At 39.8% G+C, this 25,944-nt stretch overlaps 1 protein-coding gene across 2 annotated transcripts in view; it reads left to right on the forward strand.

Moving 5' to 3' along the window:
- The first annotated feature begins 664 nt into the window (after positions 1-664).
- The window catches only part of LOC142398995 (adenylate cyclase type 1-like), a 39,668-nt gene continuing 14,388 nt past the window's right edge, over positions 665-25,944 (forward strand). For both annotated transcript variants that reach the window (XM_075483304.1, XM_075483305.1), the window contains exons 1-4: positions 665-1,655; positions 4,309-4,458; positions 4,768-4,886; positions 12,901-13,012. In XM_075483304.1, coding sequence (XP_075339419.1) covers positions 1,047-1,655; positions 4,309-4,458; positions 4,768-4,886; positions 12,901-13,012 — 990 coding nt within the window. In that variant the 5' untranslated portion in view covers positions 665-1,046. The remainder of the gene's footprint in view (positions 1,656-4,308; positions 4,459-4,767; positions 4,887-12,900; positions 13,013-25,944) is intronic.

A 25,944-nucleotide genomic window follows, 5' to 3' on the forward strand; every position in this document is an offset into this window, starting at 1 on the left:
ATTTTAATTGGCTGGCCAACACCTCTGTTTCTATTTGCACCCCATCCATTTGACTCTCTTTGTTTACCTGCCACACTCTATAAACTCACTCCATGGCTCTGTTGGATCAGTGAATGCAAGAACAGTAACAGCTGAGCCAAATAGACACACAGGGTGAGAGCTGTTGGGAGGAGGGCAGGAGGCATGCGAGCGTTCTGGTAACATGGTCAAGTGCTCGGACTTTGGCATTGGTCGTCCATCTGTCACTTTCTTACACCCTCTCTGGCACTGACGGGTCATACTCATGGCAGCCAGTGATGGATGACTAATCTTCCCCGGTAATGAATGAGACACCCACCCCCCTGAATGCCAAAAGGATGCTGGTAGCAACACAGAAGTCTAATTGTGAATGATATGCAAACACGTATGTGCCAGGTAAATATAGAGGCTGCCCTTGTTTGTTAATGCACAAGTGAAAGTGAAGGAGACGGAGAAGGGAAGAGCATAACTGGATGTTGCAGAGATTCGATTGCGCGGGCTGTAATGATGGAAACATGTCATGTGCAGGTGGAACAACATAAGGACACTGTTGTCATTGATGGTAATGATGATGCACTGCTCTGTCTGACTGCTGAGGGAAGCTCTGTTGCCGCACTAGTCAATTCGTCTTGACTGAGTGTGTGTTGAGTCGCTTAGACGTGTCTTATCTTCACCTCATAATGCGCAGGCGTGATCCTATCTGAGCCCAGCAAAAAGCTGTTCCCGTCAGTATTGGCCGTCGTGTGCGCTGCTCCTCATGTGGATCTCAAACGAATGCTAAAATTGTGATCGGCTGCATCCATTTTGTTGACAGTCGGGGAATGAGGATTTGCTTGCTAGCTGATGTTTTCGGACAACACAGTCCAACCTGTGGATAGTGTGGAGTGCGTCTGTGGCCACCGGCCAGCCTCCACTATCTGGGACGCTCTGCTTTCAGCCTGCTGAGCGAGTCTTTCGTTGCGTCCGATCTGTGTCGGAGTGGGATCCGGTGGTCCGTTTGAGCTACACTGTGTGCAGGTATTCAGTTTATGAATGGCACTGACATGGAGGAAATACCGTTTCAGAAAGTCAAAACCAGGCGAAAGAGAAGTCACTGTCCATCGGGTGTCCCTTTGACCACCATCGTGTGCGAGGACGAGTTCGACTGCAAGGAACTCGAGTCCCTCTTCCAAAACTACAACCTGAAACTGGAGCAGACGTCCACTCTCAAAGCCCTGGCGGTCCTTATCTTCATGTCCTCTACACTGGCCGTAGTGGAGTTGCTGTCCGGCCCCAGCCTCACCATCTCCAAGGGGTCCCACCCGGTCCACTGTGTCATCTTCGTCTCCCTTTTCATCGTAACTAATGTGAAGTACTTGCAAGTGACTCAGCTCCAACAGATTGTCAACCTTACGTTGCTCTTCGGCTTCACTTTCTCCTTCCTTTGCTGCCCCTTCTCCCTTGGCGCGATGGGGATGGAGCCCCCGACGTCCCCGGAGCAGGGTGTGTGGCAGATCATCCTGGTCACCTTTGTCGCCTACTCGCTCCTACCTGTGCGGACACTCTTGGCTGTGGTGTTTGGAATAATGGTGTCCATCTCACATTTAATTGTGACTGCCACTTCTGTTACAGTGAAAACACAGAAACTATGGAGAACAGTAAGTATCTGCTGATTAGACTAAAGGGACAATCAAACCATTGTCATGATTGTAATATTCAAAATTTCAAAATAGCATTTGCATCCACATGCAGTGGACTGTAATGTAACTTAAACCACAACAGATACACAATTTGAACGTCAGTTCAGGACCAAGGATAGCTCCCTGCAGTGAGATTTGATCGGCTTTGCTTGTCAAATCTGCCAAAAAGCCATAACAAACTGTATTCGTGCCACGACCTGCTTTCCAAAAAAGACAAGTGTCAACTCAGCCACTGGATGAATGCTAGATAAATTCAAAGAGTGATTTTTCAGTTTACATGCCATTTACAGTAGCTTCCCCCCAAAGTACAACATAATGGTTGTATTTTTTATAACACATGATAGTGAGCTAGGCCATAATTGAGTTGGTCTGTATGCAGAGAAAAACAAAACAAAACAGGGTCAAAAAAACAACAACACATAAACAAACTAGTCAGTATGCTAATGACCCTTTCCTCAGGGATGTGATTAAATCCCAAAAGAGTTGGTTGGAAAGGAAGGACTACAGTGACATTCTGCTAGCACCAAAAATAGAGCAAATTTGAAGGACACACACATACACTTCTTGAACTAAACTATGTGCTTCAGTTATGGAAAAGAGGGCAAAGTCATGTATGTCATGACAGAGCTGGAATAGAAATTGATACACTACTCTCTATATCTTTGTTTTGCCACAATGTCACACACACACACACGCGCATTCACATTCTTGACTGTCATCAGGTATGTGAGAAGAAGATATGTCACATTAGTCAAACCCTGAAGGCATTTCAGAGCATTTATGCCAATTTGCAACATATGATGTGAAGACTGTGTGGTACTTGGAGGCAAAATATGATATTTGATCAGTTCATCGCACTCTGGGATGATGACAGCATATTGACAGAGGAGATTGTTTTTCTGTTTGTCGGCTATGAGATACCTGTATTGCCATGTGAAGGACAGTGTTAGCTGTACTACTAGAGATAGCTAATCCATTAAGCTTTGAGATGAGCTTTGTGGCATAACCCCGCACATCGCAGGCTTGGACCAATCACCCAACTATAGGTCCCAGGCACTCAGTTCCTAGAGCACTGTCTACTTCCACAGCTCAGTCTACATGAAAAATCTTATTGCTGAAGTGAGCGTGGACTTCAAAAACATGTTTTAACTGGTTTCCTGCTCTTCAGCGTTAAGTCTAAATGTCCTATTTTGCATTAACAGAGCACCTTTAAATGTTTTCTGACAAGAATAGGGCCAAATTTGACACAGCCAAGTGTTGATTGTAGAAATATTGTAAAATGTTATATGGTGTTGGTTTAAAACCTTGTTCCTAAAAATAATGCTTATAGAGTTTAGAGTTTCATTTTGATATTACTTCTTCTTATCATAATCCACTGCATATACCTGTATGGTACAGTTTAATACACTTCTGCCGGTAAGCATCACCATTATAATGCACTTTTAAAGCAACTGTTTTACTAAATTAAAGTTGCAGTGTGAAACTATACTGATCTGTCTTTCATGGATAAAGAGTTGGTAAGCCAGCAAGGTCAGTATGGCCAATTTCATCTCAACAGATAAGCACAAGAGTGAGCGCTTTACACCAATTAACTTAGATGTCCACACATACAAACTCCAGGCTGTAAAGTAACTTGAGCATCAGTTGAGCATGTCTATGCTTGCCAGCACTGCTGGCCAGCACAAAGATAGAGTGCTGTCTTTTCAAGGCGATGCATTATTCATTTCTGCGGTAGACAAGTCTGTCTGTTTTCGTACAAGTTTGTCTCAATTTAGTGGAGGTGTGAGCTTTGACAGCGGATCTATGATGTTTTGTAAAAAAAAAATTTTTTTTGCATTTTTCAAGGCCATGTTGTGAAAAGGCTTATCATAAATAAAAGGTATGCGCATAAAATCATTCATCGTTCTACAAGTATGTGATTTATGCCCACAATGATAGATTGCTCGAACACACTTGAGAGTTGATTACAGGGCCAGTTTGTTCCATGTGCCAAGTCAGCCTGCCGTGATCAAAGAAAAGTTGTGTCCTAAAACAAGGTTAAAAAAAGTTGTGCTACTTCTACATCTGTTGTGATGAAGGTTCGGAGAGCAGATTCTCAAATGATTTGATGCCACAGATACTCAAAATATAGAAAAATAAGCTCCACTTCTAACTTAACTATCCTAAAATAGGATGATCTACTCAAACGCTCCAAATCACAGCTACATTATTTCTCCTAAGTATACATAAAAATAACTATGAATTTCTGCAAAAGGAAGATTCTTGAGAGCCCGTACAAGCTGTATATATGCAAATGTACATCTTTATATACATCAAATATTATATGGTAGACTGACTCACAAACAAATGCACACAATTTGTGCATCAACCAAATGACATATTTGAGATTTCAGCATTTTTTGCTCATAAGGAGACATATGAATACACTTTTCATCTGTTATTCAGGCAACACATAATAGTAATTTCTGTAATATCCATTTAATAATAAACTAATGTATTGGTACTAATCAAATTCAAAGCTTTCCGTGGTTAATTAACTGAAAACTGAATGTTTCTGTAAAATCTGTACAAAGAATTAACACTGCCTTTTTTTCTCTTTCCTGATTTGCAGCTAGTTGCCAACACAGTGCTGTTCACCGGTGTCAACCTGTCAGGGCTGTTTGTGCGCATCCTGACAGAGCGAGCCCAGAGGAAGGCTTTTCTGCAGGCTCGCAATTGCATTGAAGAGAAACTTCGGATGGAGGATGAGAACGAGAAACAGGTAGAGGCACCAGGATTCTACTTGAACCCTGGGTAAAATTAGATATGTGTGCCCCCCGCCCAAAGCTGTGACTCATTTCAGCACATTATTCATTTCTGTTAGATTTCATACCCTTTTGTCTAGCACATTTCTTATTGCCACTAACATTTTATCTAATGACAACTTTGCTGTGTTTCACTGAATAATGCTTTACCCCCCCCCCCACAACCCCTCTCCCTTTTTCACACACACACACACACACACACACACACACACACACACACACACACACACGCACACACACACACACACACATACACACACACTTAGGAGCGCCTGCTAATGAGTCTGTTGCCCAGGAACGTAGCTATGGAGATGAAAGAGGATTTCCTGAAGCCACCTGAAAGGATCTTTCACAAAATCTACATCCAGCGTCATGACAATGTCAGGTAGGACCTTATCAAATACAAGGTACATCACAGCTGCACATTAATTCTCATGACATTATAACTCTTCTTTGCAGTGAGTTGACTCAAGTCTTCCCATTTTTAACAGTGGGATCTGGAGAAACTAGGTTGTCTTCATGGGAGAATTTTCAACTGAAATAGTAAAATAAACACTGTCTCAGTTCATTACAATACACTCTAAAAAGATCTGAATTAAATGACTATACACATTCTTTGGAAGGAACACTGGGGGCTATACAATGTGGTGTAATCTGACCCAGCATTGTCTTAAGACATTAGCAGCACTCCAGGCTGCTAAAAATAAATATATATTTCTTCACACTATATATCAAGGGTTATTCTCTTCTTTATTGCATCTACTATGTTGTTTTGGTTACAGTTCTAGGTCAAAATACATCTCATATGAAAGTACAAAGGTAGTAATTGGACAGATGGTCTTACATATCATTAAGCTAAAGAAATAAGCAGTACTTTCAGAACTGCTTATTTCTTAGCTGTCACCATGTAGATTGTTTGCCTCCTAATTTTCTTCAAGTTGAAATCCTCAAGGCAAGTACATAGATTTTAAAATTTCACTCTGTGACTATGCTTTGTCATAATCTAGTGTTTCAAAACTACATCTGGCTCCTGCTCTTTTCCTCCTGACTCTGCATGTAATGTAGTTGTGTTTGACCTATAACCCTTCGTCAGAAAAGAGTTACCAGTGTGTTCGGGGAAAAACACACTGATGTGTGGAATTTGTTGCTTTCCTTAGCTAGGAAATTGTTTTTTGAATTGGCTTTCTATGTATGAATTAGACTAATTTTGAATTTAATTAATTGGATTTGTTTGGATTATGATTACAATGAATTGGACTCTCATTGGCTTGAATTGGACTGTGTCATTGAAGTGCCTTTTGATGACCTTTGTTGTGATTTGGCGCTATATAAATGAACTGAATTGAAAAAAAAAGCATTACAAAAAATCCTCCATTCTCCACAAGAGGCAGATTTTCTTTATTTCTTTCCTCCTCTTGCTGCTTCCCCGACTGCATTGTCAAATTTGCCCTTTCAGCTCCGACATTTCCTTGTTTTCTTGTCTTATCTTCTGCTGTTCATCCTTTCCTCAGTGTTCTCTGAGCAGCAGGGAGGCTTGAGGAGGAGAGTTTGCTTAGCCCCAGAATTAAGTTGCTACAGGGGATTAAATGCAATGGAGACTAAAGTCCTGTTGCATAACGCTCTATGTGTGTGCGTGTGATTGCACACGCTGGTTAAATATGGACAGATCTCAGTGGAACTCTACTGATTGCTTTCTGTGCCTCAAACTCCTTTGGACAGCAACACCCTATGAGGGCAATCTAGTCTGGAAATAATTAGACAAACATGATTTATGCCTTTTTGACAGACTTTAATTAGAAACTTAGAAACTGATTAACTGTGTGCAATACAATTTTCTAATGTTTCTTTATTATGATGTGAATATGTGGGCAGTGTTTTATTAAATTCCAACAAGAGGGATATTGTAGTTATCTGTTAGTAAATAAAAAATTAACATAACTCTTAAATTTGATTTAACAAGATATATGGGACACTACCGCACCATACTGAGATACGTTTTAAGGCGTTTAAGCATAGTGCAGCATTACTATTTTTCATTTATCCAGTTTATTAAAAATCACATGCTGTGAACAACCCCACTTTATGAATGCTTGTTGTTTTCTATCACTTTGTACCATGTTTATTTGTAGAATTTCTGCTAAACTGCACACGTGTGATAGGTATTGACAAAATGGTGTGGTTAAGACAAGTTCCCACACGTACATCTACTGATAGAAATACAGTTTAAAGTTGCTAAGCTAAAAAAAAGAACTTAAGTTGACTTTGTGTGAAATACTTGATGAGGAGCATATGAGAAACAACTTAAAGTTGAATGAGTTTTTTGAGAGAAAATCAAAACAATTAAAGCTGCAGTCTGCAGGATTTGTTGTTGTCATACGTAAAGTCCTAATTTTTGGCATTTTAAGGGTTTACATGATCTATCAGAACGCTTGAAGTTGAAAACGGTGACCTCCGTAGTTGCAAAATGCAAGAAATGCTTATTTTTTAACCGAAAAATAAAAAGTTATTCAACTTCCTGTCCCGCCCCATCAAAACACATGAGAACTCGTGCACGTCTACGTGCACGCCAGATTCGCGTGCACGACTCCTCATTCATCAACTCACCTGTCATTTGCGATCATGGAAGACACAGTAAGTAGACTAGCCCGTAATGAAGTTCAATAGTCTAGATAAATAAGCGTGGGGACGAGCCTACCTTGTATCGCGCGTGCATAATCGGTGATTGACAGGCAGCAGAGCCCAGCTCGTAACCTGATTGGTTACCTTTTACCGGTCCGGTCTGCAATTTTGTAAACAAACCTGCTGGCTTTGGAGGGACCTAGCGGGACATATAGGGGACCTAGAGAACTCTTTTTTTTTTGTATTGGGGTATTTAATGTACTACTTTCAGAATCCCCGGACAGTTCCAGGCATTATGCTTGAAAAATAGTTGCAGACTGCAGCTTTAAAGTTTCCAAAGAAGACCTGCTTGGTTTGCTGACAGGAGATTAAGCAATCTTTGTAGATGCTTACTCTAACTAAAGAGATTGCACATTATCCACCTAAAGTTCATCTATAAGCATATTGCACACTTATTGAATTGGCGTCAGCACATCCGCTGCCCACACTGTATCTCCAGAAGGGCCCATCTAAAGTTAACCCATGAGCTGGCACATGGCTTGTATTTTCTGCTGCATGATTAAATTGACATCACATCTGCCAGTGAAGCGACAGCGATGCCTCCCAGAGAGGGAAAGAAGAGATTAGCATAATTGGGGAAATAACTCTCTTCAAATAAGTGCCACTGGAGAGGAAACGATGAATGAATGTTAGTGTGTTTGTGTGTGCGTGTGCGTGTGTGTGTGTGTGTGTGTGTGTGTGTGTGTGTGTGTGTGTGTGTGTGCGTGCGTGTGCATATGTGTGTATGTGAGTGAGTTTTCTTGAACAATTTTAAATATTAGATATTACAAAGTCGTAGTCTCCACAGCATTAATTCTGTTTTTATTATGTAGCTTATCTAAGAGATATTCAGCTCTACCATAGATAAAAGTTCCTGACTGAAAGCACCTGGATGCTTGAGATGGAATGTGGTTTTGACCCTATAATGCTGTCGGTTTTCTATAGTTAATGGCTTGGGCTCGAATAACTTGCTCATGTATGGTGTACATGGATGTTCGAATAGATTGGCTCATAAATAAAGTTCTAAAATTCATAATTGGTCACACGTTTTGAAAAATTACCTGTATGCTCCACACACACTACTCTCATATTCATATTTCATATTAATACATATATTGATATGTTTTTCATTTAGATACAAAAAAACACCATATGTTTTCTCCTCTTTCATGTGTAATTCACGTGTTAATGAATGTTAGGTTCAGTCATAAACCTTTTAATGTGCCGAGTATCCTGTTGTAATATGTTTTTGTGGCTTATGTGTAATCGAGTATCTCTGGAGACATATTATTTGCTGACTGCAGAATGTATTTTTTATGACTAATGCTGTATGGTATTTATAGGGAATATGTTATCATGGTGACATGACAGCAAATCTCTATATCAGTGCAGATCATGACCGAAGAAATTTCTCTCTTCTAAGCACTTTGGTTTAAAGAGTTTTCTCTTATGTTTGTAGACTTTTAAAAATGCTTACAGGTCGTTTGTTCATACAGGAGGCTCATTATCATTACGCTCGCAGAATATGCAACCTGTACTGGTTGTGAGAGCATCTAAATGTAAACTGTAAAATTAGCTTCCATGAGGGTGACAGCCGTAGTGTATGTTAGCCTCTTCTATGATCATTTTCTAACCCAAACCACATATTGATATTGTCTAAACCCAATCGGAAAGTTATAAGGGTTTCAGAAAAGTGTTGTCATGTTATTGACTGAACTTAACTCGGGGGTGAAAAAAGCAATTCTCATATGTTGGTTTCGATGTTCAGTAGCCCTGTCATCCCCCCGATGAAATAGATGTTGATAAGGGTATAAACAAACAGCATATCCAGCTATTAAAAATCAAATTACTTTTTGTTTTTTTTACAGGAAAGCATACTGTATGTTTCATTTCCTGGACTTTGAACACAAGACTCATGGATCTGAGCATGCTTGCATCATGCATGCATCATGCATCTGTGCATGCATCTGTGCATGCATCTTGTGCATGCATCTGTGCATGCATCTTGTGCATGCATCTGTGCATGCATCTGTGCATGCATCTGTGCATGCATCTGTGCATGCATCTGTGCATGCATCTGTGCATGCATCTGTGCATGCATCTGTACACATTCATGTGGAGCCATTGGGTTGTATGCATTTGACATGTAGGAAACACAATTAAACACAAGCGAGGGTCACATGAGGTCTTGAGATTTAAGACCTTGCATTCAGGGAGATGCTGTCTGCAGCAGATCATGGTCAAATATACTTCATGCTCAGTTAAATATAGGACTCTATGTAGACGTGTCTCCTAGTTTTGAGAAAAAATAAAAACTAACTGTAGAAAATGTCCATCGCAGAATTCATGAAAGTCAACTGCCTTGCCTGTTTAATGTCATCACGTCACAGACACATCGCACACAAACCCTGAGCAGACTGTGCTTGCCTGGGCTCTGAAATAAGTAGGACTGTTATATAGAGGTCACGATTATCCTCTCCCTTGTCTTCACTCAGCTTCTCTGTTCCACAGTGACATTTGGATTTGAATCAAATCAAAAAGTTGATGAGTAAGAGGTTGTTTGTTTTAAACTTAAAGCAATTTGCATAAACATAGACATCTTAAACAGTTTTGGCTTGAAGTCATGTTCCAGCGAGGGCAGGCATGTAACACATCTTGTTGTGTTAGTCTGAGGATAAAATAACTGGACATGTGTTGTGTAGGATGATTTCTTAAAATTAGATGGGATCTTTTCCCTGGTTCTTTCTGGATTAATCACTGGATAATAACCCATGTATTATGCTATATAGGGTCAAGTGACACTTTTTGCGATTTTCATACGTCATGTTAAGTGTCATGCAGCTTTTTATTAAAGAAAAGGTCTTCAGATTTACAAAGTTCCCATCAAAAGGAGCCCATGAACTGCCTGAACTGCTTTTGTTTGTTGTCCAGACTGTTTTCTTTTACTTAACAACATTATAATGTCATATGCTAGCCTGGAAAACCAGCGCCAACTGCTGGACGGCAAAATGTTTTGCCTGCGGTTGGGTCTGGCCTCGAACCACTTTTCATTTTGAAAATACTGCCCTGAATCTGGCAGATGGCAACTAAACCAATCACAACGCAGAGATGTGTTTTGAATCAACGCGGGCGGGGCAGATGGTTCTGGTGCGGGGTTTTGAGGGAGTGACGACAGAGCAGTGCGACGTTGGGCAGTGGAAGCGAACATAGACAGCGAAAGCACAACAAGAAAGATGGCGGCGGCAATGGAACAGCGCTCGTTTGATTCAGCCTTGGCATCAGTTTTGGAAGAGTCCCCTCCCACCAAAGCTTTCTGTCGCGCTTACTACGTCACAGTCAGTTGCGCTGATTGGTCAGAGCGTTGGCCTATAGGCACAGACACGGTTTGAAAGACAACGGGTTGTGCTCATCAACAATGTTCCGTTGTATCCATTGATCGGAGCCAGACTAAATTAGACATCCAATCCATTTAGGCTGGTTTATCAGGCTAGTCATATGCAGTATCTGTATAATGCCTGGCTTATGACTTGTATGGCACACCAAAAACAAAGAATTAGCACCCATTGCACTTTGTAATTTTTGACCAATCAACTGACCAATTTGAGCAACCCAGGCCTTTATAAAAAGTGGGTCTTAAAGAGACAGGAGTTAAAACAGAGCATGTAATCTGAAATATGATATCATATCATAGAAGTATGATTTAAAAAAATGTGCTTCCTAAATATGAACACGTGCTAATATATCCTAGGAGACCCTAAAAGAAAATGATTTACCTGAAATTGAAACTTATTTGGAATCACAGATCAGAGTTTTAGTGAAAATAGCTTGAAGTTTTTACAGAAGCATGGCATTTGCAATTCCAAATATTTGTCAGCCACAGATGGTTGCCAGTTAAGATCTTTAACACAATCGGAATCAACTGCCCCTCATTATGGTGACATCTGTGGGACAACGAAGTGACATTTAACAGCTCCCTCTTAGAGATCCAGCACTCTGTCACACTGTGAAATCTCAAACCCACTTGAAGGCCCCAGTCTGCCATCCCATTCACACCAACCACTGCCACACAGCTCTCAGGTTCAACACAACACAACACAGAACCTATCTACCGGGGCATTTTGTCAAAACTGTAATGATAATCAGAACTAAACTTATATTTCCTCAAAAGTGATAGAATTATCATCAGCTTGTTGAGCTGGAGTATATCTGATACATAATAAAATTATAATGTTAAAACAGAAAAAAGTGTGAAGACAATATCAAACCCTCAGGCCTCTGAATGGGGGTGTTTTCATGCCAGTACTGGATTTGAAAGCGAGCCTCAACTGTTGGTGTTTTGGTTGTCTGTTGGTCCTTCAAGAGAAGACAAACATATATAATTATGTTCCACATTTGATGAAAAGAACCAGCAGGCGTGGCTAATTAGCTGCCTCGTTTAGCATAGCTTCTGTCATCTCTCACATGTTCGACACAATGTAAAGGAAGGTACAGTAAGTCTCTCTCATTGCGCAGAATACTGAGAAATCAAACTTATACAAAACACGTTTTTCTTCACGAAAAAAGAAAAGGAAAGAAAGATTGAAAGAAACACCTGATAAGTCATCCTCTGAAGGAGGTGGAAAAAGGGTGGTGATTGTATGATATATCTATCGCATATCATAGATAAACATAAACCATCTTAAGAGAGGAGGCAAAAAATACATTTCCTTTGAGAAATGCTTTAAAAGTTGTTCTTTCCTCATCCTTCATTGAGCTAATTCCCCCACATTATGTTAAAGCCTAAGAGCTATCAGCTATGCTTGCCACTTCAGGATTTCCAATTATATAAAGAGCAGTCGTTTCCTGCTTTCATCACCTAAAACATGCCGCTAGCTCATTCATTATAGGCCACTGACTGGTTTGAACCGTTGTTGTTCATGAGTGCATAACTTCAATATTGACATGGATTCTCATGTGATCTTGTGTGTCTTTTCAGAATTCATTAACCATGCAAGGTAACTGAAAAACTCATATTTAGTAACCTCTGCCCTCCATACGCTACTCATGATTCATGTCACACTCAGATTAATGTGTGGAGTCCAGGCAGAATCGCGCAGTGCTTGAAAGGCCTCATATTATGGAAGGGAAGAGCTAAGGCACTGCTTGTTGTTGTCATTGCCCTAGCTGGTAAACAGCCATTTGAAACGTGGTGATAGTAGGAGCTGTTTTTAATGGCCACCAATATAGATATCAGACATTTAAACTATATATAGCATCATCAGCTGATTAGGTTAGCATTTATTGCTTTTGACAGTTACAATTTTGATTAAATCACAGGTGCTTTCAATCCTATTTCAAGTCTGTCAAAAGAGAATCCAAGTTCACCTGGAGACAGTGACAGCATCTTCATGGGTTGCATTATTTCCTATAATGGCTCCTCTTCAGTTCCTAACAGGACATGTCTCAGATCCCCATGAGAATGCTACCGCTGCTATTTTGAGTTGCTCTGCTTGGCTGACCTGCCAGTCAAAGCATGGAACAGATTCCCTCTCTCTCTATCTCCTCATTTTATCCTTCCTTTTTTTGCAGGTCATTCTTTTGAAAGTTTGATTAGTTCAAAAATTGTCCTAAGAGAGTGTTCAAATTGACTTTGCCTTAGGCTTGCTAAATGCCATTTTAGATAAAAAAAGGTACCTGATCTGATCAAAAACCCAAAAGATTACTCACACTCACACAAATGTCTATTTTCTTTCTCTTTTCAGCATCCTTTTTGCAGATATAGTTGGTTTCACCAGCCTGGCCTCTCAGTGTACAGCCCAGGAACTGGTTAAGCTTCTAAATGAGCTGTTTGGAAAGTTTGATGAGCTCGCCACGGTGAGTCTGTTTGCCTTACTTGAAGCCATACCCCTCAATTACAGCCATTTTTGGCATTCAAAGCACTTCGTTTTCCCTCTATGCATTGTGTGCTTTGTCCAAACTCAATAGGAATGTGTTTGTGTGTAAATGAGTGCATGTGCGCGTGTCCGCATTGCTATGGCTACAGGCTACTGGCACATGCCTGTAGCTTAGCATGATGTCACAGTGAATATTGGAAGCCCATATGATGCTTAATATGATTATCAAGTGCTTCATTTGAGGAAGAGTTGACAGACCTCTTTAATCTCAGCCAGATTTACCCATGGCTAAACCTCGCCTCCTCTCTTGTTGTGTGAATGAACCAAATGAAGGGATTGCAGAGTTGTACTCATCCCCAATTGCTCTTGGTATGGAAGTGGAAAAGATTTCAGCTCTACCCATCTGTCAATATTTCACTCTGCATGATTTCAGGGCTGAAAATCTGCTTTGTTTTGTTGTGAATATTGCTGCTTTAGTAAATCTACTTGCTTTCTCGTGTGGCACTTTCAATGCTGATGTTATGTCTTTAATCAAAATATCATAGGCACCTCACAAAAGATGTCACATGTCTCTATCCTCTATGATATGAATTTGGCTGCAGTTACAGTATCTTTGTTTGTGCTACAGTCCAATCTACATATAATCTGGCCTCCATGATTTACTGAAGGAACATGTCCATGTCAAATCCATTAATCCACAGGATTACAACTAACCTTTTTTTGTTTTTACAGAAGGGTTCACTTGGCTCTGTTAAGAGTTTCTATTTTTAACTCATTCGTTTACAGGCACAAATTTAGATCTAACTAAAGAAAATGCCACTCATTAGCTTGTTATCATCAAATAATTTTAAATTAAATAAATAAATTTAGATGATTTTTTTTAGACCTGTTGTTTTTCCTGAATCTTGACATTTAACTTTTTTGTTTTCTGCGATTAGTCTTTATCTTTTGGAAACAAGTTGGTGCACATAATTTGATCTTATTTACTTTGGTCATAGACCCAAAATCTAATTAAACTTCCAATGATACATTGTCACTATCTTTCTCCAAAGTAATTTGGCTTGAAAAAACTGTGTTGTGATATGTTTTGATTAGAGCTGTGTCATTCTATTATGTACAGCTAAATAGACTGGTTTGTTCTGCTATTGGCTGCTAGCTTAGAGCCTAATTTTACTTTGAAAAAGGCTGTCTGGCCATGAAACTTGTCATCAAGCGTTCTAGCCTAGCCCTGACCCAAAGCCCCACTCATTTTGATCCACTTTGGCAGGAAGTGGCAATGCCAGTGAGTCATAGCTGTGGTCACTGTGGGCACACAGGCTTCCTTTCGTCTCATACGAAGAGCGGGCGATGCCACATGGCCACTGGGCATCATCTCATCATACCATTCCAGCACCATCCCCACACCACCTGTCCACTCTTTGGACTTGTCAAGCTGCATGGGAAGTGGGCCAGGAACACAGTGTTCTCCTAAAGTGCTGTTGATGTAGCAGACCAAGCCTCCTCGCGTCTCCTTCCTCTAAAATCTTAACAAGAATGAATCTGAGCCAGTCTTTATCTTCAAGCATCCTCTAACTTAATCCAACTAAAATCCAATTCTTTTTTTAACCAGTTTGTCAGCAAATTCATTCTATTTTTTTTTTTTTTAATTTACACATGGTCTCTGAATGTGATCTTAGCCACAAGTGTGTTTTACAGCCTTTAAACAAACTGCTACTTTTCGACCATATCCTCATATTAAAAAGCTTATGTTCTTAGATAAAATGTGCCATTTCTGTTCAGGCATCCTGGTTAAAGGAGCCAGCACTGTACACTCAAGTGTACGAGTGAGAATTTAAAACCATCCTTATCTTCCTCCTGTATTCTCAGTTGCATGCCTGTAAGAAAATATGTTAACTAAATGCTAACATTATGTTCTTACAGAGATATATGCATATTAGAAAAGTCAGCCAATTGCTCATCTATCAGACACAAAGCCGTACTTGTATTAAGAGAGTAAGAGCTTTGTCTTTCACTCATGGCCAAATCTAAGTTTGTTATTGACTCCTCTTTTAGCTTTAGTTTAGTCTCTACCAGCTCCTCACCCCATTCAACATGCAGGTATCTCCTTTTCAAACAAGAAGCAACATTTGTGTTTTCAAACTTGATGCGATGTGAGAATGTTTTATTTGACATAATTGATTCCCTGACCTACATTTTAATTCTTGGTCAGAGACAAAAGAAGGAGCTAAATAATGCAAAAAAATGATGTCGAGTTTTTCAGAAAAGCTTCAGATTTTAATGGACTGTTTTAAAGCAATGCTCTGGTATCAGAGTGCTTTTTTTTTTTAAAAGGTGTCATAGTTCTTTATTAGTCAAGGAGTACATTTCTTAATTCAGGAGCTAAATGCCTCACTATGTTCACAACTTAGTTGCTACATCTGTCTTTACTGTAGCACACAAGGGCTTTGTGTTTTTTACTATCTGCTCCCGCTGGACACAAAGGTGATGAGGTAGATTAGAACACAGACTGGATGAAAAGAGAAACACAAGTTGCTGGCCATAAAACCAAGACAAACTATGATATAAAAACCTGAGCTGTACTATAACACTAAACACTCTATGGAGTGGGGTGAATAGCAGAGCTTGGCGACTGTTCTCTGTGAGTTTGACCCAACAAGTTATTGTACTTGTCCAATAATGTAACTGTGAGTGCAATGCTTTGGTGTTCCTACACCTGTGCACACATACTTATGAGCAAGACATTTTAAACGGTCTCTGTGTCTATTCCTCTTGTTATTCTTTTTATAGGCCAGAGCAGGAATGTGGGTTTTTTTTGTGTTGTTTAGTGGCACCATAGATTAAATAGATAGATGATTAGCTTGCATGCATATCTGTGTCTTTGTGAAATGGAACATCAACTCATTAACTCGCAGATACATGTCTATCCATCCATCTATTTTCTATACCCGCTTAATCCAATTTAGGGTTGCGTGGGGCTGGAGCCTATCCCAGCTGTCACTGGGCGAGAGGCAGGGTACACCCTGGACGGGTTGCCAGTTCATCACAGGGCCACACAGAGACAAACGTGACACAAAACCATGCACGCTCACACTTACACAATTTAGAGCCAACAGTTACATGTATCAAAGTTAATCAATTCTAGCCATCAATATTGTTGTAACTGTTGCTGTGCCATTGGTTTCGACTGTCTGTCTGATATTGAGTAAAGCTGGGGAGTATTGTGGTTCTGATGACAAACTCAGTCATTGTTGTGGTGTGTGTTGCCTTTGGCTCACATCTTATTTGTTAACACACAGTGGTCCGAGAAGGAGTCCTCTCCGGAGATCTCAGAGAAAGAGCTAAGTAAGTCCTCAACCCAGAGGGTTTAGGAGAAGTGGGAGCTCTGACCCTCACCAAAGAGGGCAGTATTGTCTTTCTTCAAAAAATTGAAAATAAATGTTATAGTTAAAATGTTAACTCCAGTTCAATGGGATGTCCTTGCATGAAAGCACAGCAGAAAAATGGGAAGTTATTTGAAGGTATGGTGTATATTACCATTGAACAAATTAGAATTTGCAGCTAGCACATGGCTACACATACTATTGCAGCATTATGGGCAGACCAAACACATTTACAGCCTATAACATGTTTAATTTGTTTTCACAGAAATATCTTTGCACAAACCAACATGCAGTGCAAATACTCAAAGTCAATCAGGAACAAAGCATACTTGTCATGTTCCATGTTGTATTTTTGTGTTTTTCTGGTTTGTCTGTTTAGTCTTGGTTTAGTTTTACCATTTCCTCACCTTTCCTCAGTTCCCTCCTGCCGGTCATCAGCTCCACTCCCTTCACCTGTATCAATCGTCCTCAGCTGTACTCATTCACTAATCACTCTCCCCACAGTATTTGGTCTCCTAGCTCCTTCCAGTCCTTGTCAGATCCTCCGTCTAACTACAACGTCTAACTTCCCCGTCAAACTATCCCGTCTTCTTCCCATGATTTTTCCGTCTTTGTTTCCATGGTTATCCTCGTCAGTTCTTTCCAGCCTGGTTTGTTAATTCTTAGGTGTTTTATTTGTACAAGTTTAGTTTCATGGTTTTCCAGAGTGGCTGCGATTTTCTTTTATATTTATAATAAACCCTTTAAGTTACTTCTTGCTCTTGTCCCGTGTCTGCACCTGGGTCCTCCTTTACCAAAGCGTGCCAGAAGGATCTGACAAGGACCGGAAGGAGCTAGGAGACTAAATACTGTGGGGAGAGTGATTAGTGAATGAGTACAGCTGAGGATGATTGAAACAGGTGAAGGGAGTGGAGCTGACGACTGGCAGGAGGGAACTGAGGAAAGGTGAGGAAATGGGAAAACTAGACCAAGAAACCTAGACAGACAAACCAGAAAAACACAAAAACACAACATGGAACATAACAATACTAGGTGAATCTGTCAGTAGTTGCCGTTCCTGTTACAGCAAGTTACATCTCATGAGAGGTGACATGAAGTATGTGATTATCTTCTACTAAGAATGTTAACCACAAACAGGGATGTTGCAACACCATGGTTTTAGCATTAACTCTCTCTACTGCCAACATCGATATGAAGGAAGCAGAGAGGAAAGCTCGCACACTGTGGCAAATGTTGGTATTATACAAATAGATCAGATTTCTACAGACTTTTCTTCACTAAACGCATGACCCGAGTAGACAGTTGCATACGATTTATAGAAATAAAACACAGTAACGAGATCAAAAAAGGTCCTTCATCCTGTACTGCACTGTATGAATTAGGTTGAAGTTTACAGGAAATCCAATCTCTTTGATCAGTATGTTGTGTTTGATTCCGACCACTCACACAAAACCAAGCTATGAGTAACTTAACTTTTCACTACCAGGCGGTAGAGAGGGCAGCTATAGCTGTTACCAAAGAAAAGGGGCACATCTCAGGAAAGCTTTGAAACTGTATCCCCAACCACATATGGTATTTGTTGAAACAGTGAAAATGTAACACAAGAATAACCTCAAGCAGACAACATGATTATAGAATAGAATGGAAAATACTTTATTCACTCTTTATTCACTATTCCATACATGCTTGATATAAGTGTGTTTGCTGTATTGCAGCAAATATTTTTATATATATATATATCCAGATTCACATTAGCATTCTAAACAGTACTGGCAGGTTTTTTTTTTTTTAAGAACATTTATGGATGTTGGACATTAATTTCCAAAGATAAAAATGGAAACTGACACACCAACTGGTCTCCTCGAGGCCCTCTCTCTCTGTATACACTTCCTCTCCCTGGCTGAGTTTGTCCAGCACTTGAAACAACAGCTTCGGTTGTGAGAGGAACCGTGATAAATTTATGGTTGTGGTGCTATGTAACATTAATAGCTTTCTACAGGATGAGCTTTTGCGTCTGCATGCGCGCCTTGCATGGGTACAGTCGCTGTTTCTGTGGCAGAGATTCACAAAGCTTTTCATTCTTGTCACTCTTTTCTCTCCTCTTGCAACACCTCCCTGCATCACAGCTTTCAGACTCCTCCGCTCCTTGTTTCTCAGCTTTTTGATTGACATGCAGCAGCCTACTTCCCTCATCTGTGTCTTTTAAGCCCTTTCTTCCTGTTTTCATGTTTCCATTTTTAGGGGGGCTCAATGATGTATCTATCTGTCTCTTACTTCCTTGGCAAGTCAGTTTCCTTTTCGTTCACTCGTACAAGACTGTAAGAGCTAACAGAATATTTTTCAACGCAAGTGCAGATCGTGAAGGCATGCTGAAGTTTAGATCATTCATCACGATCACTATTTTGCGCAATTTTGCTCTTTTATTCTGCAAAAAGATCTTTAAAGGAAAAAAGTTCAACAAATGAGCATATCTGACAAATAATGGCCATTACAATATAATGTCTGTTTAGTGGAAATTTTCTGTTAATATTTCAATAACTGCAATCAATGTTAGATCAAAGTCTCATCCATGCATGGGTAATGTGAAACTAGTCTTTGTAAAAATATATGAAAACAAAAATGTTTGAAGGATCTGAACTACTGTGAATGATATCCTAATGAAAAGGACATTTAGGAAAAAAAAAAAAAACACAACTTTGAAAAGCCTCTCCACATTGCTTGGTACAGCTACATGAACAATATAAAAACCTATGCCAGGAAATAAATAGAAAATATAATTGTATTACTCTTAGATTGAGAACAGGAAACTGTTCACTGCCCACACAGTGACAGCTGTCCAGAAAACTAAAACCTAGGCTTATACAAAATCAAATAACCCTGTCTGGGTTTGTCTCATGAGCAGATGCAAGGATCCCTTTCAAGTCCTGCTGTTTCCCTCAGATGCCTGTGTAGTTAAAACTGCAGACTAAAGTAAAACCCAAACCAAACAAGCCAGCCTGTGTCCCTGACAGAAGAGCAAGAGAGATGCTGCTAAGAAAAAGAAAAAGATAAATAAAAGGATGGTTTCTTTTGCAGTAGACTTAGTATGAAGTAACTTCAGCTCACAGAAGACTCTGAGATGTAATTTCTTATCCCAATTATGGACAAAAAAGAAAGAAAAACAATAAAATCTCTTGTGTAATTTTTTCAAAACCAGCATATGTTTACAGACATTTTATCCAAACAGACACAAAAACAAGGATTCCAAAGGATACAATCCTACCTCACGGTATGTGTCTTGATTGATGACTTTCTCTGACCATGTTGCATCAGTATATTGGTCATGTCGTTTGCATTTTACAGCATAAGAAAAATCGAACTGTTTCCGACTCATTATGCAATCCAACTCCTGGTACAGGGCTTGTTTACTTATTGCCTCAACTACTGCAGTGCTCTTCCAGCAGGTCTCCCAGCATGCACAGTGAAGCTCCTACAGATGGCCCAGAACAGGTCACTATGTTACTAATTAAACTTCGCTGGCTACCAGTAGCTGCTCAAATCAAATTCAAATTACTAATGCTTGCCTACAGAGTGATGATGGGGTTAGAACCCAGCCATATGAACTTATGCATGCTTATGCTCTTTCTTGACCTCTGCGTTCCTTTCGGAACATTGTCCAAAGCAGTGCGAGTCCAGACTTTATTTGGTGGCGCAAGCTTTTAAGACTCATCTCTTCTGAGAAAGCCTCCTCTACTTACCTCTGACACGCCTAACTTGAACTTCGTACAGCTGTATCTGCTCTACTTATACTTTGTCTTTTAAATAGTGTAGATTGAGCACTTAATGAGAAAACCAGGATTTCTTGCTGTACTGCAGCTCCCTGTTGTGACTGCGGTATGACAGTGCCTTAATACATTTTTACGCATTACGTTTAAAAAGAAAGACCCATTTGGTCAGTTGTAAATGCAAATAAAATGCATGGATGTGGAAATCATTTCAATCCAATGTACAACTGGAAATCATTCAAAGACATTACATGAAATTTTTAAATATTCATTCAAAGACTAAAAAGTATGGACAACATATCACAAAATGTATGTGAAACTAAAACATTTCACATCAAGATATATTAACTGGCAACAGGCCAGTTTAATGATTTAGGTTTAAAAAGTGCATTCCAGACAGGCTGAGTATTTTTAGAAGTAAAGATGGATTTCACTACATTCTGTGAAAGACTGCATGAATAAATGGTTCAATCTGACGAAAAAGGAGAAGAAAAAACAAATAAGGAGACTGTGTACTGAGTACTGTATTGAAACTGGGTGTAAAACAAAAAGAGGAAACATGTCACATCTACAAAACCTGATCTCCTAAGCTCCCAAATATATATGATTTGTTGTCGGAAATAAAAGAGGATGCAAAACAGAGATAAGTATTCCATGTCCCAACTTTTTGTAAACATGTCGCTGGCACAAATTTCTAAATGATAACACATACTTATCAAAAACACAGTGATGTCTGTTAGCGTCATCATTTGATAGATTTATGGGGGTTGAATAATTTGCAAAAACATTTTGTTTGGATTTAGATTTTTCCACCAGGTCAGAACTTTTTTGCATTACTGCTGAAGGTGATAAACGTAGGAGGAATAGAAAAAAATAAAACTGCGTTCTGCCACAGCACTGATTCACTGTGTGTCAGTGTTGGCAGTATTGCTCAAAAATACCGGGAATCCAAGAATATATTACCGGCTGCGCAAATATACACCCAATTTCTTTATATCATTCCAAGAAAACAGTGCCTCTTGTTTCCAAATCTGATCATCTGTACAGGAAGCAGTTTAAACAGTCTTAGAACGCTGAGCATTTGTCATTTGTCATATCTGCTAAATATATTGATGTTAGCTTCACAAGCCTCACCCACTCGCTCAAACCCACCATGTTGGAGTGAGAGGAGGAAGTGTTGATTCTTTTTTTTCCACTTGCTGTTATGGAAAATTAATTCAAATCTATAAAAGCCAGGCACTGAAAGCGAAATATTAACTTATAGAAATGGAGGGAAATTTGTGAGGAAATGTAAGTTTTCTTCTTCTGCACACTTAAAGAGTTTTCCCAACAGATGCCTCCTTCCAACAAATCTCTGTGTCTGTGTATTGACAATAATGAAAGAGTAAATCATCAAACCAAGGTAGAGTTGAATAAAACAAAGTCTTGTGTATTAAATGGAAAATTTAAAAATTCATGACAACTGTGTGATTACTTGTAACTGAAAACAGCATGGGGTGTTTTTCAACAAGGTATCGCAGCTGGCACTGAGATCGAAAAGAGGGCAAATTCGGGGACAGATAGCAGCCAACACTCCATCAAAGTTACAAGAGTAGGAGTTCTAATCTTTAGCCCCATCAACGCAGCAGTGATCTTTGCCTTTGTATCAAAAGCAAAGCACAGTGTGTTCTGCTCTGTCCTTTGGGAACTTGGAGGAAATGAACTGCTGCTCTCAGCTGGCTCATCTTTTCCTTTATTACCATTTATTGAATGCTCCCCCTCCTTGTATTTATGCCTTGTTCCCTTTTTTGCTTCCCTCTATGTCTGTGTGCACTGAATTGTTTTGCAGTTTGCATACCTATAAGTCTATGTGATTAGCCAAATGTAGGGGCCTATATCAACTGCCCTACTTTCTTAAAGCTGATGTTTACATAATGTTTGTAACTCAAAAACTGCTTTTTCTGCGATAATATAGGTGTTAAACTCGACATGTTTATTTTTATCTCTCTTTCTATGTTTCTATTCTTTTGACCACCCAGATTGCCTGTAGTGCGCCAGTCACATGACAGTGGTAATCCTACTTGGGTCTGAATCAGCTTCTAAGCCCTCACACAGCAGATTAGCAAAGGAAAAATACAGTGTAGGAGACTCTTTAAGTACCAGGGCTTTCCCTTCTTCCTGTAGCTTCGGCCGTGCCTCACCATTGCACCATCTGTTAGTGTGCCACTGTGCCCCCAAGTAACCTTAAGGAGAGCTCAATTGCTCGCTTTCAAACAAGCTTTTATTTTCAATCACAAAAACAGAGAGATTTGAAGAAGAGGCTATTTCATTTTCATCTGTAAGAATTTAAGAAGCATGAGGCAAAAGTGAAAAGAGAGAAAAGTTAGGAAACTATTAAACTGGACTGAAGTGTTTAAACTTCCCTGTGAGGAAATCAATTGTCTAATTGTACAAGGCGAGAGGCCTCTTGATTTTCTTAGTTCCCTGAAGCCAAGAGCTTTGATTTTTAGGAAACCAAACACATTTACGTAGTTTTTTTTCCCCATGAAAAATAATGTAACCAATCCAAATCCAGTTATTATTTCAGGTTTCACAACTATTTCTACTGTTGCCCGCTATTACTGCTATTACAGCACATTTCTATTGAAATAGCTCAAGCTGTGCTGAAAACCATATTTAGGTTTTTTGCCTTCCTTTTAGTCCCAGTGTTGAGGGAGGCAGGTAAGAACAGGATCCAGTAAAATACAAAGATATACTAATTCTTATGGATATACACAGTATAGTAAGATGCCTGCAAATTGTAAAGTGAATAAAAGATCACCTTATTTCCAACTTTTGGGAATCAGTCCAGAATCTTTATACTATTTTTTTTTGTTGCGTGTGTTTGTTTTTGATTTTTTTGTTTTTTTCCAGTCTTCTTTGAAGACAATCTTTTGCTGTTGAAGTTGTTCATTTGCAAACATCTGACAAAATCTTGCTTAGCTGTCTGGGAAATGAGAAATGAAAGAGGAACAAACTAATATTTAACTAGCAGCTAATGATTAACTCATTACCCAGGTTTATCTGAAAAAGAATGATTAGCTATCAGGGAAACAAATCAGAAATAAATGAGGAGCCGATGGTCAGCCTGTAATTAATTAATTAACAATTAACTCGTAACCCGTGTTTATTGGTAAATTAATTATTAAGTAATTTCAATTAACTTGAAATCTGTGAATGTCTAATCAGGAACAGCTGAAAGGTTTATTAATGATTTGACTTTTCTAATAATTCCTAAAGGATGGCTTAATGGATACATTCAAACTGATTTTACAGGCCTGCCTCTTCATGAGAGTTCTGGATTTACTCAGAACCAGTAGGTGGACAGCACAAAATGTATAATGACTCATTCATGACTAATTTCTTAAACATTAGTTACTGTCATCTGCCCATACTCAGTAATGTTACATAGCAGAGAGCAGCTTTCATATGCAGAATACCTGCATTTGATCATTATCTTCACAATTTCTTCAGTACTGGCTGTTGAAGCACTGCCTGTCCTTTCGTTACCCTTTCTGTGTACCTTTAAGCAAAAGGTGCATCATACAGATTAGTTCCTCATTGCTTAACCATCACCTGCAGTTTTTGTTATCTTCATGTAAAGTGAAACATATCATTGATTAGTTACACAGTAGCTCCTCTTGAGTTTACAGTCCTTTCTAAAACAGTAAACCAAAGACCAAATGACTCTCAACAAGTGTTTTTTTCATTGTCATCACGCCACTTAATTAACAATCGCATTCAGGTCCATTTTTTTAGCATTGGCGATACGCTCAGAAGGAATACAATTAAAATCATTTGTACCAGCAGTAAGAAAACAACAAAGGTCCAGGTGCAGAGGGGTCTCCAAAGTAACATGGAGTCAAGTGCACTATCACAGATGTTATTTGAGTGATGACATAATTCATAAACAGTCAATGAGTTTTATGGACCTAGCATCATGCTATTTCCATGGAGGACTTGAGTTAGCTAGCAAAATCGTTTCACTTATCGTAACTGATCATTACTTTCCTCATACTGTAAACCTGGGTAATGAGTTAGCCTTAAAATACCCGTTACCTATCTGCTAGTTCCTCATCCACTCCGAATTTGTTCCCTGATAAGTGTTAGCAAAAGTTTTCCTCTAGGGCCTCTTCCATTGAAGTCATATTTGTGCAAGTTAGGCTGCACAGCAGAGCAGTGCACAGTGAAAGCATCCATCCATCCATCGATCCATGTTCTGTACCCGCTGAATCCGTCGGTCGGGTTGCGGGGGGGCTGGAGCCTATCCCAGTGGTCATCGGGCGAGAGGCATGGTACAACCTGGACAGGCCACCAGTCCATCACAGGGCCACACAGAGGCAAACGAGACAAACAACCACACATGCTCACACTCCCTCCTAAGGACAATTTTAGAGACCACAGTGAAAGCAGAGGCTGCTAAATCTTCTTTAAGGTCTTTTGCAATTTTGCAGTTAAACAAGGTGTCACTGCTAGGTTGCTAGCCACCTCAAAATAACTTGGACCCAAGAGCAGACACTAGAAACACGGAGGATAAAAGTTAAAAGTTTATTGAACGGAAGAGGTGGTTGTAGACTGTAGGGAGAATCCAGGTAAGGCGGTACTCTAAAGGAGGAGAGATAATTAAGAAGGTTCCAAATAATGATAATTCCAGAGGTAATGGCTGGTTTATCCTTACAATGTCCGGGAGGGAATCTAGGAAGGAGGGGAGGGTGCTGGCTGTGGTTCTGTGGCTCTGAGTCGGCGGGAGGGCGAGCAGGCAGGTAAGTGAAGCAGATAGATGTCAAGAATCCAACTGCGGGTGTCAATCCAGGCACAAGAAATCAGAGCACAGAGACTGGACGACAGGAGCAAAACTGCAGGAGAAAAGGCAAGGTAAGCCCAAGGAATAACTCGCTATGGAACATAGGAGTCGGCCGTATTACCACTTGGGAAGTGAGATAATCTGGCAAAGACTGGTTGCTCCTGTAGCTCCTAAAAGGGCGTCTTGATGAGAGAAGATGAGGAGCAGGTGTGAAAGCAGGAGTAATCCAGACCCCGCCCCGCGCTCCAAGGAAACCTGCCCAGCCCCCACCTAAGACTCAGAAACCAAAGCAGCAACAAAGCCAAGCATGATCTTGACACAAGGGTTTTGATTTGTCTTTCTAGCAACTAGTCCTCTGAGTTTTCTGTGCCCTCCAGACTTCAACTTGACCTTTTCCTCTCATTTCCCAATTCATTTTCAAATGGATGAAATAGCTACACGAAAAGACTTTGCCCTTCTCATACAAACGTCTCCTAATCTGTGGGTATCAGTTGCCTGTATTTTCTAAGAGCTTGTCAAATGCTCAAGGCAGCCCGTAGCAACCGCTTTTTAAAAACAGAGTTTATGAATGGGTTGATAAAGCTTTGAAATGTGCATTACCTGGATTCCATTCATGATAACTGTGAACAATATTTAGTCTTCACAAGCTCATTAAGCTATGAAACTGATGAAATCTGTGAGAGAGATTACATTTTCTAGTGTGGCCAAACTTGGGCATGTTGCTGCTTACCTTTTTTCACTCTTTAATTGTTTGAAAGATAATGATACATCTCTAGGTCTCTATTTCAACCAAATGTATTTCCCAGGGCAAAAGAGCTGCTCAGCATCTACATTTACAACATGTTGCACTTGTTCCTTTGTGAATTTGGGTCTAAGAATATATTTGTTACGAACAGCTTCCATGCAGAAGAGCATTCAGAAACCACAGCAAGTAAACGTACAAAAA

The sequence above is a fragment of the Odontesthes bonariensis genome, chromosome 14 (assembly GCF_027942865.1).
Source record: "Odontesthes bonariensis isolate fOdoBon6 chromosome 14, fOdoBon6.hap1, whole genome shotgun sequence".
NCBI lineage: Eukaryota > Metazoa > Chordata > Actinopteri > Atheriniformes > Atherinopsidae > Odontesthes > Odontesthes bonariensis.